The sequence below is a fragment of the Symsagittifera roscoffensis genome, chromosome 5, assembly GCF_963678635.1.
Source record: "Symsagittifera roscoffensis chromosome 5, txSymRosc1.1, whole genome shotgun sequence".
NCBI classification, from domain to species: Eukaryota; Metazoa; Xenacoelomorpha; order Acoela; family Convolutidae; genus Symsagittifera; species Symsagittifera roscoffensis.
The window spans coordinates 53,517,900-53,534,209 of record NC_087066.1 but is presented as its reverse complement, the minus strand read 5'-3'; the positions used below and the strand labels follow the sequence as shown (position 1 = coordinate 53,534,209).

General features: G+C 33.7%; 2 protein-coding genes across 2 annotated transcripts in view; one reads left to right on the top strand and one right to left on the bottom strand.

Moving 5' to 3' along the window:
- Positions 1-16,310, top strand: part of LOC134846236 (dynein axonemal heavy chain 3-like) — a 174,034-nt gene that overhangs the window by 117,068 nt on the left and 40,656 nt on the right. The window contains exons 67-72 of the mRNA XM_063863505.1: positions 8,322-8,493; positions 11,436-11,522; positions 11,815-11,832; positions 12,304-12,420; positions 13,464-13,649; positions 15,382-15,498. Of these exons, the coding sequence (XP_063719575.1) occupies positions 8,322-8,493; positions 11,436-11,522; positions 11,815-11,832; positions 12,304-12,420; positions 13,464-13,649; positions 15,382-15,498 (697 nt within the window). The remainder of the gene's footprint in view (positions 1-8,321; positions 8,494-11,435; positions 11,523-11,814; positions 11,833-12,303; positions 12,421-13,463; positions 13,650-15,381; positions 15,499-16,310) is intronic.
- Positions 240-1,940, bottom strand: LOC134846234 (glutamate receptor 2-like). Its single transcript, XM_063863502.1, has 2 exons — positions 1,831-1,940; positions 240-1,617 (listed from the first exon to the last, which is right to left on the bottom strand). The coding sequence occupies exon 2, from the start codon at positions 1,611-1,613 to the stop codon at positions 240-242; it is 1,374 nt and encodes a 457-aa protein (XP_063719572.1). The 5' UTR covers positions 1,614-1,617; positions 1,831-1,940.

The following is a 16,310-nucleotide window of genomic DNA, read 5'->3' as shown; positions in this document are numbered from 1 at the left end:
AAAGGCAACCAAATTAACTCTGCTAAGAGAAATTCGTGGAAACCGTAGTTGCTATGTTCGCACTTTGGGAAGCACCAACCTAGCACCAAAGGTCTTCAGTATTGTTTAAAACTTCAGCTAAACAACTTTTAAGAACTTCTAAAATTTATGGAATAATTTTATTTCCATTCTAAAGTTTATTGAATCATATTATTTAAATTCTAAAATATGTTGACTAATTTTATTTTTTGCTTATTTTTTTAATAGTTTAGTTGTCGGTTTTTACAGTTCTGCATGTTGTATTTCGTCTTGGCAACTTTGAACACACTTGCTACCAGAAAAATGACGAACGCAACAACGATACCAATTCCAAATGTGAAAAATAGCCCTTGTATATCTTTGAAAACAATGACTTCTACGTTTTCAGCGAACTTCTTTTTTTCCGAGCACTGTGATCTAGTTACAAACCATCTTCTGTGAATCGTCGCAATGGTACCATCTTCAATTAGTTCCAAAATTTTGGTCGAAAAAACTTCAGTCAGCGGCGATCCTTTTGGAAACGCGATTCCGTATCCCACTCCTGTTTTGGGGCTAGTTGTACTGAAGATGACCTCAAGGTCACAGGGTGCAATGGTTAGTTCATACTCAATATACGGCGACTCGACAATAAAAGCGAAGTCGTTTCGGGATCTTGCCCTGTCCATGCCTTCTTGCATTAAATAGAACCCTGTATCTCGACTTATCATATCTTGGTACATTCTCTGAAACGGTTCATAAGTCGAAGTCTGGAACGTTAACTCAGCAGCCTGCCCGGGTTCTATTGCGAAATGAAAGTCTGGGTAATCGAGCAAATCTTCGATTGTTCTAAGCGGTAAAGTTGCCCGGTTTACGGTACGCATTGACGTTAAACTTGAAGTGTAAATGGTAAGAATCGCTAAGGAGAAAAACCACCATGATACGGTTGCTGTTCTGGAGGCCAATGATTTTGGATACGTTTCGGGTCCTTGTGCAAAAAGACACGCGAATGAAAAATAAAAACAGCAACCAATATTTTCAAGCTGGTTATTTGAAGATGAACAGAACAACCCAAAAAAGTAAAGCGTGATTGATACCAAAATTAGGCTTCCTAGAATTGTAAACCAAACTTTTTTTGAGAATGGCATCAAATAAGCCACTATACCAAATTTTACAGTCGGTTTTTTGAAAATCATCCCGTAGTCGATTCGCATAAACGGAACTGTAAAATCGACAACTTCGGAGCGCATTGCGTTAATTGTGAGATCGGCAAACGCCATGTCAGCTTTACCATGGTAAACTTCTCCGACCATTCCGTTCCAGGTATCGTTTCCAATCGGAGCTCCGTAATTTCCATCCGGAACTATTACGTACTTGTATTCAAACCCCATACGAAGTTGTAACTCGTTTATTAAGTCCTGAATGTAACCAATTCTTTGAGTTCGGTTCTCTAAACAGCTGATTTCGAATAGAAAGGGTTCATCGTAAATGGTAGAGATGGTTAAGTCCAACCCTTTGGTTGAAACTGGGTTTTTTGATCCGTTGTATTTGTTGATTTGCTTAATTAAAATTGAGCTTGTCGAAAGAAGTAATGATGTTAATATTATTAATACAAACATTTCTCTTTAAAAAACCAGATTCAGAGTTATAACTTTTCAATTTAAATAAATAAAAAAATAAATCTAAATTTTTCTGCAAAGTTTCAGAAGTTTGAAGGAAAGTGAAGCAGTTTTTCCCAAAATGTTTGTGTGGCATCAAACATTTCCAGCGTCAAAGTGAAAATAGAAAAACTATTTAATCGGGAAAGTGAGTTAGCTTCTGGAGCTGGTTTTATACCACGATTGGCAATGATTCGCCAGACAAATCCAGATACAACTTCTATCATAAATGTTTTATGATCTACAAAGCACTGTTGTTGATGAAGGTGAAAGTTAAACTGCAATTTAACTGAGTATTATCGGCGCTGTTTTGAATATTTATATTCGTTCAGCGCAAACTCACGTTGAAAACGCAGTTGAAAAAACTCAAAGAAGAAAAGATAGCTAATCAAGTCGAATTTAGCATACTTCGCATTGTGACCGCTAATGTGTTTACGGGCAATGGTAATGTTTTTGAAAAAAAGCAAATAACATCTTTTTAGAGCGTCTTGAGGGCTAGAAAAAAATGTTAAAAGCAGAACACAAGGCGAACGTATCTACTATGAATGTGGAGATTACTTATCTAGAACCAGAATTTGCTTGTTACTTGAAAAGGAAAAACTCGAATAAACAAAGTTGTAAAGTCCTTTTAGCACCCAATTATTAAATTATTACGACCAACCACTCATGTTCTGATGTAAGTTACAATAGAAATAAAAACAAAACTGCTTGTATCAGGAAGAAGCTTTCTATGTTCCGATTGCGCTTTAATGTCCCAAAGAAACGTTTTTAATGGCAAAAAAACTGATTTTTGTTTTTATCCCCCCACGCAATTAACAGAACAAAGTGATAACTTTTGCGCTTGTAATGTTTTAATAAAACCAAACGATCCACCTTGATTCAAGTTGGAATGATTCAGTTCGGCGCTCACGCCTTCTTAAGACGAAATATACTGCGTGCTAATTATCCGAAATTGGTCAAATTGGCATGTTCAAATTCTCTGTGACTTCCTCAAAAACGGTTGCAGGTGAGATATCCTTTAAAACCTGAGTTAAATTCAGTAACAGTTTTCAAATATTTTGAATATCAGTCAAAGCCAGTCTGGAGAAAAAGCCACACTCGAGGCAAATTTTTATTCCATTACTTTGATCGAAAGTCGAACCTAAGACGAAAAATATATGTATCGCCCAATCCATTGGTCTTTGTTTACAATGATTTTTTTTAAACGGAAGTTAAATTCTTTTTGAAAAGGGGTTTTTCAAAGAATCTCTTTTAAGAAGCTGGACAAGGTTTTGCAGGCTGACGTGGAGGAGAAAATATTCACTTGATTGAAATTAGATTCAGATCATTTAAATCAAGCATTATTAGGTAAACAATGAGTTAAGCCTGAAGATAGCACTAAATTAACAAACAAAATTGCTCGTATATCAGGTCGAAGCACTCAATGTTCTGCCTGCCTCATATCTGGTCGCGAGAAAACTATGTTTTTTTTTGTCAATACATCAAATAAAAGTAGCTAGAATTTGAGTCGTATGGTGAATTAAAGTAAAAATTCAGTTTGTCTCGCTACAATATGGAAAATTTAAATTTGCGGGATAACTCAACACTCATGAACAATTGACGTCCCTAGTCGATCAAGGGAGGTTATCTTGCAAGATCTTGCAAGAATCTTGCAAGATTCTTTTAAAGAGGATGCATCTCTTTAAAAGATCTTGCAAGATCCTAATACGTATTAGAAACACTAAGTAAATTTTGAACAGTCTTTAACCTAACTCAGCAAGCTCACACGCTTTGTAGTCTTGAAAATCCAATATGGATTTCCATGCGAACAAAATTTTGGTGAAATTAGTCGGAACAAAAAAGCTACTCCAAGCATAAATTTACTTCATTTTTTTCGAAAACCGCAACAAGAATCACAACACAGCTTTTCTTATGATGTAAAATAATACATCAATCTTTTTTAGGATTCTCCACCGTTCATTTTATATTAAACTTGCTAAGCGCTGCGTTTAAATTACTCTTTTATGATTATCCGAAAATGCAAACTCAGAGCCATTAAACGGCTTTGAGTTTGAGGATGTGAAATTGGTCCACATACTTTTTAAACTGATTTTACGTTTCAAATATTTTTTTAAATAAAGCGCTGCAACCTTAGGAACATGACTTTAGCAACGATTCAATAGAATTTTTATTGTCATTTCCTAGCTCTTAATTTTCAAGAATCTTGATTTGGGTCTTTAATTTCAAACAAGCGATTTTTATAGAATCACCGGGTTGAGCAAAAAAGCTGGTCATACAATTTTCGTACCTAAAAAAATGCTTATCAAGCATTTTCGTAGAATTCTATGCGTACGAAACTAGTATAAAAACAATTTTCATATAAAATATATGAAAATTGTATGATAACCATTTTTTCTTCAAAGGAAAATTGCTTGACATGAATTTTTTTAATAAAAAAAACTCGAGCTCGCTCAGTATTTATTAGGTCCGAAGAAAAATTAACCAAATTTTTTTCCTCAGCAAAAAAATCACATAAGTTGAGTGGCATGAATTGCCCAGGTGAATTGCATTTGATTATTCGCTAAAAACTGTGATGCATTAATTTTCTTTCAAATATATTACAAACAACTAGGAATTGTAAGCTTTTGTTTATGGTTGAAAAGTTTTTATTCCAAAAAATACCTGATGGTTGAAAACTGTAGCCTATTTTTTCGCAAAACAAAACTTATTTTGTCAATTGAATCGAAAACACAAAGTTTTATTTTTTGTTATTAATCAATATTTATCAAAAAGTGCACAAAATTTTGGAAAAGTGGAGTGTTTTCTAGTCACGTAAGAAAATTCTTATCATGCTATTTTTTTTAAATTGATTTTTTAAAATTTTTTTTATACACTCAATGTATGGAAAAAGATAAAAAACATTTTGTTTTATAGATTTGTATGGTACGTTTTTTTAAGTATGGATGTTAACACGGGATTAAAACTGTTTAATTGTTCTTAGTTAATCTATAAATAGTTATATTAACTCAAAGCTGCAGCGATTATCTTTATTCATCAATAGTCCAACCAAACTCAAGTAGACCAAGTATAGGCGGTTACTGTGCAAGTAGCACAGAATGTTCCGATCAAAGTTTTAATAAAAAACAAAAAGTTTTTTCGTTTTTTCTGCGTGTTGTGATAAAAAATCTTAACGAAAAAAAGAAAAATTAACTATTTAACATTCATAGTAAAAAGGCCAATCGGAAAACAGTTTTTTTAGAAAAAAGATGAGAGAAAAGCAAAACTCGTTTAAAATTTTGAAAAACAATAACTTTATTTTATATTCATAGTAAAAAAGGCATGCTTTGTTTCACCTTACTATCTTGGTTTTAGATCAATATCAAAATTTTCTGACTGGTTTTTCTCGACACTGAAAAAAAAATTTCAGAATTTATGTTCTCGACACTGAAAAAATTTGGCAATCTTTAAACCCTCATAACTTTACGAACAATGATCACTCATTTTTTTTAAATTTTAGATCAAGACAACATAAATGATAACAAATCCATCAAAACTTGCTAGTTGAAAAGTAAAAAATCAGCTCAAAAATGGAGTTATCATACAATTGTAATAATACAGTTTTAAGCTAGTTAACAATTTTAATGCGAGGCAAGTTAACAATTTTAATGCAAGTCATTTAACAAAATGCGAGCCGTTTTGTTAAATGATTTTTCGTTATTGGTTTGATTTTTGTAACGAAAGTAACGGAACATTTGTGCTCGGGTGGTTTTTTTGTTCAGATAAATATCGACTTTTTAACTAGCCATTTTTGACTGATTTTTTTTGGCTTGATTGACAAAAATTAAATTGAAAAGGATTTGTATTGGTATGAATAATTGTGACTACTCTAAATTATTGTGGTTATGTTGCTTTGGACAAGAGTGTCAATTAACGTTCACTAATTGAACGAAGTGCATCATTTTTGCAGCGTCCACCTTTTCTCACACAAAGTTGAGTTATTTTGTTATCAAATTTTGTTCTATCGGCTTTCTTATACTTGTGTAAAACTTTACAGAAACTCTCTAGAAATTTTGATTGAAAATATTTGCTTTTGCAGCTAAAAATCAGACATGAAAAAAGACGAAAAATTTCTGCGCAGTAAAAACCGCCCACAGGTAAATTAGCTTCTACTTTTATTGGCAAAATTAAAGAAACTACCAGGTCATACTTTGCTAAATAGAACCGTTCGCAACTTCAATTAAGTTTTACTTGAAAAAACGTCGGATTTCAGCAAGTGTCCTTGCATTGGAAGAAAAAAATTCCCGTTCCACGTGTGCTGTTTTTGAAGTTTCTAGCATTGAGCAGAGAACCTTCACTTCATATTCTTGATTGATTGAAAATTACGATGATAGCTTTTGTTTAGTAAATTTAGTGCCATAAATATATGTTCTAAAAAACTTTCCCTGCTTCCTGGCCGATTTGTTTCTTAAGTTGTCTACCTAGTGCTTTGCAACCTTTTTCTCAAAACGTTAACTGTCGAAAAACGATGCTTGTTTTCTACACAACAATTTTTTTACACTTGTATTTACACAAAAGTCATGTTGCAAGCGTCTGGTAACATGTTAGTTACACCAAATGTCTTGCCTCAAATCAGTTTCGAATGATTCATGAGCAAACTAAATAGCTGCTTATGTGTTAATAGCGCGAAATGTCTCGCTCGTTCTTAGTCCCAAATTATCCAAGGTGGCTTTTTGCAAACCCCGAAATTTTTTTTCAGTTAACATCTGCTGAAAGTTGAGCTCAGGATCGGATTTTTTTTCATATAGCATAAAAATATTTTGCCCGAAAATCGATGTTAAAAGTCAAAATTAGTCTGGAGAAAACAAAAACAACCTGAGCACAAATATTTCATCGTCTTCTCGAAAGGCTCAAAATTCAATTCAAGTCGTCTTATTGGCTTTTCTGGGCTTCTTTTTCAACCTTTCGAACGAGATGTCGTTTGTTAAATTTGAACAACTTGAGACAAAGTTTTTCAAACCAACCCTGAATGCACTTGCAACTAAAAAAAGAAGTGAAAAAAAAAACTGATTATAATGGATTTTTGTGGTCTCAAACATTGTCAATATAATCGATTCCCATGTTAGGCTTAGACAACAAAATTGGACAAAAAAATAGAATTAAATCCATTTTTTCTGGCAAAAACATAATGCATTATAATTCGTTTGAAATATTAAAATGGATTATAAAACAAGTACAAAATCATATCAAAATGGATTTTTTTTTCACTTTAATTGCGTTTCGCCTCGTGCAAAATTTTGCAAGAGATTCTGCATTTAACAAATGAGTAATGCGAAATCTTTGCAACGTGAATGTACGTCCAAATTTTTTTCTACACCTAAAATCAAATTGAAAAAGTTTTCGTTGACCTCTTCTCCCTTTGCTCCCTTACAACCCCCACTCTGAACCACACCCGCCCCACCTTTATCACCCGACCCCGCACCTGAACCAACAACCCACCCATCCACTTGAACCCCTCACCCTCTGATCCGGTTCAGGTATAGTGAGTGTGTGTGCGGGGGGGGGGGGTTTGGTTCAGTTAGGATTCATTTGGTGGTTGGTTTAGGTGGGGGCAGGGTTGGGATTGGTTCAGGTGGGGGACGGCGAGTGTAAGGGTACAAAGGAGGCAAAGAACAAACATTGGAGGAAAAAGAAGCGGAAAATTGTTGAAAAGAACAAAGTTCAGCTATTGAGTAATATAAAAAGAAACAAAATTATTTTTTTTTCAAAAAAAATCAAAAATAATTTAAAAAAAATTTTTGTGCGTTGAAATTCGCATCTCAACAAAATGAAAAAAATCGATTATAATGAATTAAGAATGGATTTTTTTTCCTCGAAAAATAGTAAAATTATAATCCCTTTTTAATTGACTATAATCGATTTTTTTTTCACTTTTGTAAACATTGACAGTGAAACTCAATTATAACCGATTTTTATTCATGAAACTCCAATGCGGGCAGCGTTTTTTGATTTTTTATTGCAATTTGTGGGATCAATTTTTTTTGTCTGCGTGCTGAACGAAAAAAGTGTAAAAGTGTACTTCTTGATTTCTTTTTACATTTCTTAGTGTTTTTGCAAAAAATGTAAAAACGGTTTTGTTTTTTTAAACATTTTGCAGTAATTTGCTTATATTTCGAACTTCGAACAATATAATATATTGCAGTAATGTTTAAAAGGTCTTGTGAACAGTTGCTTGTTTTTTTTTTTAAAAACGTAAAAATGGAAGCCTAAGGATAAGCTCAGAATAATGAGAACGCTATTACTCGGCAAAAAGATTCAATTTTGAAATTGTGAAATGGTTAATGCTGCTGGTCATTTCTCGATCGAGCGTAACTTATTCTATTTTTTTATTTTAGTTCAAAAACGGGTCAATTAGCATGCTCATTCTTAAAGATTGTGAAAAAATGTAAAAGAAATGAAAAACGAACCAAAATGGATTTTTTCAACATTTCATTTTTGTCTCCAAGATGGCATAGGATAACCTAGCATGTTTTTGTTAAACTGGTCCTAATATGTTTTTAAAACTAGACCAACAAATGAGTTGACAACACGTTTCGATACAACTAATCATCTTCATGTCGAAAAACAAAGTTTTAGGACATAAGATCGGAACGATTGAAAATGATAAAAATGATTTTGTGTGGTTTGTTTTAGTTTCTCACTGGACAATGCAATTTTGGTGAAGAACAGTAGCCGCTGGCCCCTGATGATTGACCCCCAGTCTCAGGCGAACAAGTGGATCAAAAACATGGAGAGAGTGAACAAACTGATGGTGGTCAAGTTATCAGACACAGACTATCTGCGCACACTCGAGAACTGCATCACTGTGAGACAAGACCCCCCCCCCCCCCCACCTCAGAAAATTTTATTATTTCTCACAAAATTTATTATTTCTAACGAAATACATTTTTTCTAACAAAAAAATTGGCTTACACGTTAGCCACCCAAATACAATCAATTTTGTCTTTAATACAACGTCCTGAATTTAATGGTTACACTGTAAAACAGATTTTTGTATATTCAAATTAATAGTTTTGTTTTCAATTTGGAACATTGACAAAAGTCATAACCGTAAACGATTATCCATGAAGGTAGTACCATTTTGGTAGAGTATCAAATAGGCGTTTCAGCTTTTCGAGTGATGTCTCTTTCGAGCTATTGCATCGAACTTAGGTAATTTATAATATACTATTACTTATACGCTCATTCAAATTAGTTAGTCAACAAAGGAGCAGCTTTCAATTCAAAAAGACATAGCCAAACCAAAAAAATGAACTTTTGAACGAGGTTACATCTATCAATTCAAAAAGAAATAGCCAAACTAAAAAAAACGCAATTGAATCTAGCTTCCCCCTTTTCAAATTCAATTTTGTAAAGCTTATTTAACGTTTTCAAAATGCAATGAAATTTGGCGTGGTGAACAAATCGACAACTGTGAACAGATTTGTTCTTCATACATTACAGCGTAACATCACGCTTTTAGCCGTAATAACACGTAAAACAAACATAAATCTCGATATTTTGAAAGGGGAAACTGGAAAAGAGCCACTAATCCGTTTTTGAGTGACATTGCAGATGTCACTTAAAATTGTTTTGTCCAGTCTGACGATACAATAAAACAGAATATTGACTCTCGCGAAGTTAACCTTTTTCTGCGTTAACTGATCTCAATTGTTTTCAGGAATTTGTTTCGTGTATTCTGTCTAATAATTTCTTCAACTTCTTTTGTATCAATTGTTTTTTTATTGTTCCGACTTTCGATACGAAAGTAACGGAATATTTGTGCTCGGGGTGGGGTTTTTTTTTCTTCAGACAAATTTCGACTTTTTAACTAGCCTTTTTTGACGGAATTTTTTTATATCATTCGAAAGGTATTGTTGTCCTGGGCTTAAATTTGAAAAGATATTTCACCTGTGATCATTTTTCGCAGAGTTACGGGGGTTTAAAAATTGCCATTTTGGCCAATTTGGGACAATTAACGCGCGATATATTTCGCGCTATTAACGCGTAAGCGGAGAGTTAATCCGTCTTAGAAATCGTTCCAAATTGGTTGAAAGAAGCTTATTTGCCATAATTGACTTGTTACAAGGAGCGAAATCTATCCTTTTGTGCTTAATATGGCGTGTGGGGGGATGATTTTCATAAAAAAATTCAAATTTTAGAAAAAAATTTTCATTTTGTTTTATTTCATTTAGTTTCTTAAATATTATTACTGCTCCATAAACATTAAAAGGCGGTCGGAACATTCAGGGCTTCGCCCTGATACGAGCAGTCTTGTTGTTCTTGTTTTTCTTGTTTTCCTGATAATTTGCTTGAAAGTTTAAAAAGTTCGCAGACATGCAATGTCGTTGATAGACTGATTTTTTTTTTCATTGAAGAAAAAATTTCTGGTTAATTTATTTTTCATACCATTCAATTTTTTCATACCCGCTCTACATATTGTAACATAAACTAGAACACCATATTGTAGAATTGGTTAAATATATGTTTTGCATAGTTTTAGAAGTGTATAGTATAGTAATTTTACTGTTTAAAATTCAGTTTTCTCAAAATTTTTGCAAATAGCCGGTAGCAAAAAAAGGGGCCTTCAATTGCCAGGATCAGTTTTACTACCAGTTTTGTATAACAGAACAACTTAAGCTGGCTTGAGAAGTTGGGGAAATAAGGAATGCTTGTTGGATTGAACGTTCGTGGCATAATGCTGTTCATTTTAAAAAACAATTCATATTTTTGGTTTTCGAAGCTGCAAATAATTTCAAAAGTTTCAGCTGAGTTTCTTTTGGTAAAATACATGGTGTTTTCTTTTGCTTCAAAGAAGTGATTTGCGGCGTAGAAGACGGAAGAGAATAACCGTAACGCCAATAGCATTAAAGTTGAATTATTGCAAAATGACTAACCATTTTATGATCAACAAAAGAAAATGGAATTATTTTTTTTAAACTAAAAATGCTCATTTTAGCGTCAGAATTTTTTATTTTCATTCATTTCAATAAAAAAATTGTCAAAAACATTTTTTTGTCATTTCTAATGCCAAAATTTGCAATCAGAAAGGCAAAAAAATTACCCGCAGTGATAAAACTGAGATTACGATCAATTTATGTAGTTTTCTCTAAAAAATCAAAATCTTTTTTGCTTTAGCCCATTTGTTTAAACTGTTTAATGACACATGTAAACAACCTCCACTTACATTTAAATAGCAATTTCCAGCAGTTATGCGGATTTTAATATAATCAAATCTGATCAAATAAGGAAAAAACCGTATTTTCTGCAAGACATTCCCGTTTTTGTTATTTAATCAAATTGAATCAATCAACATGGTGTAAATTGCGTATTAAAAAATCAAACAGTAAACACTGCGAAAACTTTGATTCAAGTTTTTATTAAAACAGATTGAAATTGATTTTTAAGCCAAACTTTGAGATTAAACTTAGTCAATTAAAATGGATTGGAATCAACATTTAGAAATTCAATATCTACTTTATTTGTATAAAATTGGTTGCAAACTGTTTTTTGTCAGTACGGGTAATCATTAAATCACCGGTTTGGACGTTAATTGCTCAAATTTTTTCAAATGTCGAAAAACTAAGTTTAAGTTTTTAATTGTTGACGCTGAACAAACAAAAATGACTGTGACATCAAAATTTTTTAAGATCACTACGAGGTAGAGCAAAGACGGTCGACATCCACACGGAAAAACTGCCAGATGGATTAATCGTCAAAAATAACTTAAAGCTACTCGATATAAATCGTGCCTGTGTTTTGTTCCAGTTTGGAGCCCCCTGTTTGATTGAGAATGTGGGGGAGGAGCTGGACCCAGTGTTGGACCCTGTGCTTCTCAAACAGACCTTCAAACAGGTAACTTCAAAAACATTAGTCAGGCGAAGCTGATCAAAAAGTCTTTTTTTAAGATCACATATCTTTCAGTAATCTGTTTTGACAGCCAACTAATAGCTCAGTTAATTGACAATAGTTTCATTTTATACATAATACAAAAAAAATCTTAATTTTTTGCGCAAAATTTTAATTTTTCCTGAAATGTTTGGTAAAATTATACAAATTTGATGCCAAATTTGACTCATTCTGAAATTAAGCCAAATAAGAAAGTTCAACTGATTTTTCACCTGATTAGATTGTTGTAAACTTTTAGACAGGCGATGCTGGAATGGTAATTTGTTCACAGATATTTCTCTCTCTTTACTATCTCACTGAACCTCTTATTTCTAAATGCACCATCAGTTTCTATCAAGTCAATGCACATTTATACTTCTTGAAACAAAATAGACGAAAACTTCTAGGCAGCGCGATTCTAATCATAATGCGCGCACAAACCATTAGAAAACCACGTCTTTGAAATGCACTTAGCTCTCGCAAAATTATCCAATTTCAAAATATTCTTCGACCTGATTTGATTTGTTCAGATTTGTTTACCAAAAATTTTTGAACAGTTTAAGTAGGCTTAATAGCGCCTGCGACAAAAAAAAAACAATGCATAAAAAAACAATGCATTTTGTTATGCATAAGTCGATCTATAGGTTTCGAATGACAAGATTTTTGCATGTTTTGCAATCATGAATATGCTGATATCGAAGCGAATTTTCGTAATAAAATGTGACGTCATGAGTTCTGTTGTGTGTAGGCTGGCGCTGAGTACATCCGACTGAGAGACAATGTGTTCCAGTTCAGCAAGGACTTCCGACTGTACATGACGACCCGCATACTCAACCCCCACTATCTACCCGAAGTGTCTGTAAAGGTGAAGACAAAAAAAAAGGATCGAATCTACTTATCGATCCCCACCCTATGGTATCTACTAAAGAATCTCCACCCCTACCCCTGTAAATCAAAACAGTAAATTCGCACTAGAGCGTTGTGTAAATTCGAATTTTGCTGCATTCTGATTGGCCGAAAATTCGACAACATAATCTACTTACCACCCTCCCCCCTCTTCTTGAAGGGGCTGATTGTTGAGTAGATCCAACGGATCTATTTAACAATTGCCCCCCTTTCAAGAAAGGGGGGCAATTATTAAGTAGATTAAGTTGTCGTATTTTCGACCAATCAGAACGCAGCAAAATTTGAATAATAAACAAAACGCTCTAGTGCTAATTTACTGCTTCCATTTGCAGACGTGGCAATTTGGAAGATACCAAAGAAAAGTCGATTGTTAAGTTGATCCGAACAAAAAAAAACTGGATAGATATGCAGTCTTTTTCCCTTCTTTTTAAGAGGCAAGAATCGTTGGTAGCTCCGGAAACCCTTCTTGCCAAAAAGCTCAAGCGCCGAATCTCTCCAACTATTCTTTGGGATCGTCTAAGGTTTCCGACCACAAGTCATTTTTTGTTATTCTAAATTTTGTCCACCGACTCCAATTGTCATAAAAACATACAATTAAAGTGTCATCAGAGCTGAAATCAAGTTTGCGACTGAAAATCGGACTAAAAACAGAGACTGTTTTTTGAACTCTTTATTTCTTTTCAAATACTGGCTAAAAGAGCTTTAATGTGATACTAATATTGACCAATCTTGCTATGTGCGAGGCATTCAAAATCGGGAGGTCAAAATGCGCCCTACAAATAGTTCCTACCTTCATAAAATAAAATATCGTTCACTTCATGAAATATTCCAAAACAAGAAATTTAACCGATGATTTAAATGGCCATGACCGATTATTAAACCGATTATTTAAATGGTCATAATTTAAACCGATTATTCAAATAGTCATGTTTTAAAAAGTTTATTTAAATGATCATAAATTAAACAGATTGCTTAAATGGTCATGACTGTGACTGGCTGCAGGTGACGATCATCAACTTCATGATCACGCGGGAGGCTCTGGAGAACCAGCTGTTGAATCTGGTGGCGGCGATGGAGGAGCCAGAGCTGGAGGAGAAAAGGAACCAGCTGATCACCGAGGGCGCCATGTGCAAGCGACAACTAAAGGAGATCGAGGACAAGATACTCGAGATACTCTCCGCCAGCCAGGTCACTACCAGGCCACACTTTTTCATTACGAAGGCCACACTTTTTCATTACGAGCCAGCCAAACATTTTTTTTGAGATTGATAACCGGATTCCTCAACAAGGACGCGCTCTTTGATCTTCTTTTGTTCTTGCGTTTTCTTTGATCGTTCTGACAAATATTTAACTTGTGTAAAGACTTAAATCTGGATTTCAGAGACGTACACACACTAAATTGTGAACCTATCCAGAGCAGAGTTTAGCCTCGCAATGTTTTTAAAAATAAATAAATGGCGGAAAAGTTGATCGCTTTAGGCCTACAACTTTCATAAGAAATAAAAAAAAGCCCAAAACTTATTGGGTTTAAATTGTAGGACAAAATGTTGATGATTTTTAGGAGATACTTTTACTTAAATTTTCTTCTTTTTAAAAATGCTTGAAGAGTGATTTCAGGGACATCAATCGACAGGCTTTTTTCCCTGTGTGATGTTTTATATAAAGAATGAGCACTGAATTGATATCAATAAATTGTTGGATTCTGTTTTAAAACACTCAAAGACAAATTTGTTGTTATTTTTTTCATCTTCACGAAAAAAAAATGCACGTTGATTTTTATTAAGTAGCAATTTCATTAAATTTGTATTTCAAAATTTATCATTTTAAATTTCTTTTACTTGTTTTTTTTTAAATTTTCATTTCAAAATTTTTGTTATCGGAATTTGAAAAAAATCATCAGTCAATTTTTTCTAAACTTAGTTGGCTATACTGAAAAAAAAACACTCATTCGCAAAGATTTTGGAAATTCATCTATGAAATTGAAAAAACTGAAACAGAAAGTTTCTTTGCGGTTCCGTTGAGTTCATTAACACTTTAGCAAGTTTTTGCTGGCTGTTTGTTTATTATAACTGCACACACCAGAAAATTTTAGCTTAGTTCTTTTTTAAAATTTTACTAAGAGAAACAAGGACTCGGTCATATAGCGTGTCTTGTTTCTCTTAGTAACTTTAAGTTGGCACTATTATTCGCACCGTAGATCATAGATCTCTTTAATCTGCATTAGATTTGAAAAGAGTCGTTGTAAAAGCATATAAATTAAAATTGAGAAAAACGAAGAAAAAAAACCGTGACCAATTAATGAAAATTAGAGACTTCTACGGCTGTATCGTAACTTTAACCGATTAGATGTTCAGATTTGAACACGTGATTCTAAGTTGCTCAGCTTCACTTCCCGGGTCAAAAAGGATAGCCTTCCATCTTGATCCTGGCTGGTAAACAATTATTGTTCATTAAAGTTTTTAACTTTCAGATCCTGGCTGGTGAACAATTATTGTTTACTAAAGTTTTAAATTTTTTATTTATTCCGAGATTTTGGCTTATGTTTGATTATTATCGGAATAAATAAAAAATTTAAAACTTTAGTAAACAATAATTGTTTACCAGCCAGGATCTGAAAGTTAAAAACTTTAATAAACAATAATTGTTTACCAGCCAGGATCAAGATGGAAGGCTATCATTTTCGACCCGGGAAGTGAAGCTGAGCTACTTAGAATCACGTGTTCAATTCTGAACATCTAATCGATTAAAGTTACGAAACAGCCGTAGAAGTCTCTAATTTTCATTGATTGGTCACTTTTTTTTGTTTCGTTTTTCTCAATTTATGCTTGTTTCACGAAAAACTCTAGCTTTTACAAAACTGGAAAAAACTAATTCAAAAGTGAGGTTAGAAAAAAAACTATATTTTTGTATGTTTATTCAGGGAAACATTTTGGAAGACGACGCGGCTATTGAGGTTCTGACATCCTCCAAGTGTCTCTCGGAAGAGCTGCAGGTTAAAGAGACCACTAGTGAGGAGACTCAGGAGTCAATCTCACAGGTATGCGACCTATAACAATGAACCTCATCAGGGGCGGATTCATCACGTCCCCCCCCCCTCAGGAATTTGACCGCCTGACTACCCAAAACCAAGAATCTGAGAGGGGAGCATGCGCCGAAAAAACGAGATTTTTTTTTCAAAATTTGCAGAAAGATGCGGGTTTTTCAGGAGTGCCTCAAAATGCGTTTTTCAAAAACGCCCATTTTTAAAAAAAATATATTGGCTGCGGTGCAAAAAAATTGTCCGAAACGGTCTTTTTAGTGCCTTGGAAGAGGTCAGAAAATCAGTTTAGTCAACGTAAGAAAGTTAGCCACATTTTTGAAAAGTTTTTCGAAATCCGCCCTTCTCGGGAAAATCCTAGATTCGCCCCTGAACCTCATTCAAACTCTTTTCATGCAATTTTCGCTTTTTGTATTCGAAATCACATACTGAAACAACTTCATCAAATCGATTTTTTTAATGCAGAACCGTAAAGCCTTATCCCAATTAGCTGTTACAGTGCTGATTTAAATTATCCGGACAAAACGAACAAAACTTGATTTTTCAAACGCGTTTTTCTCAAATTGGGTTGAGGTTAGACAAAAAGTGAAGAGAACAAAAGTTGCTTAGAATTTCACCAGAATTAATATGGTGCCATTTTTTCTCCGAAATTCTCAATAAAAAATTTACCCCAAAAATGGGTCATTTTGGCTTTTTTCAATTAATCAAGAATTACGCTGAAAATATTTTGTTAATTGATAAGCAATTTATATCACATGAAGCCCCTTACGCAGCTCAACGAAGTTTAAGAAGGGTTAAATCTCCAAAAATTT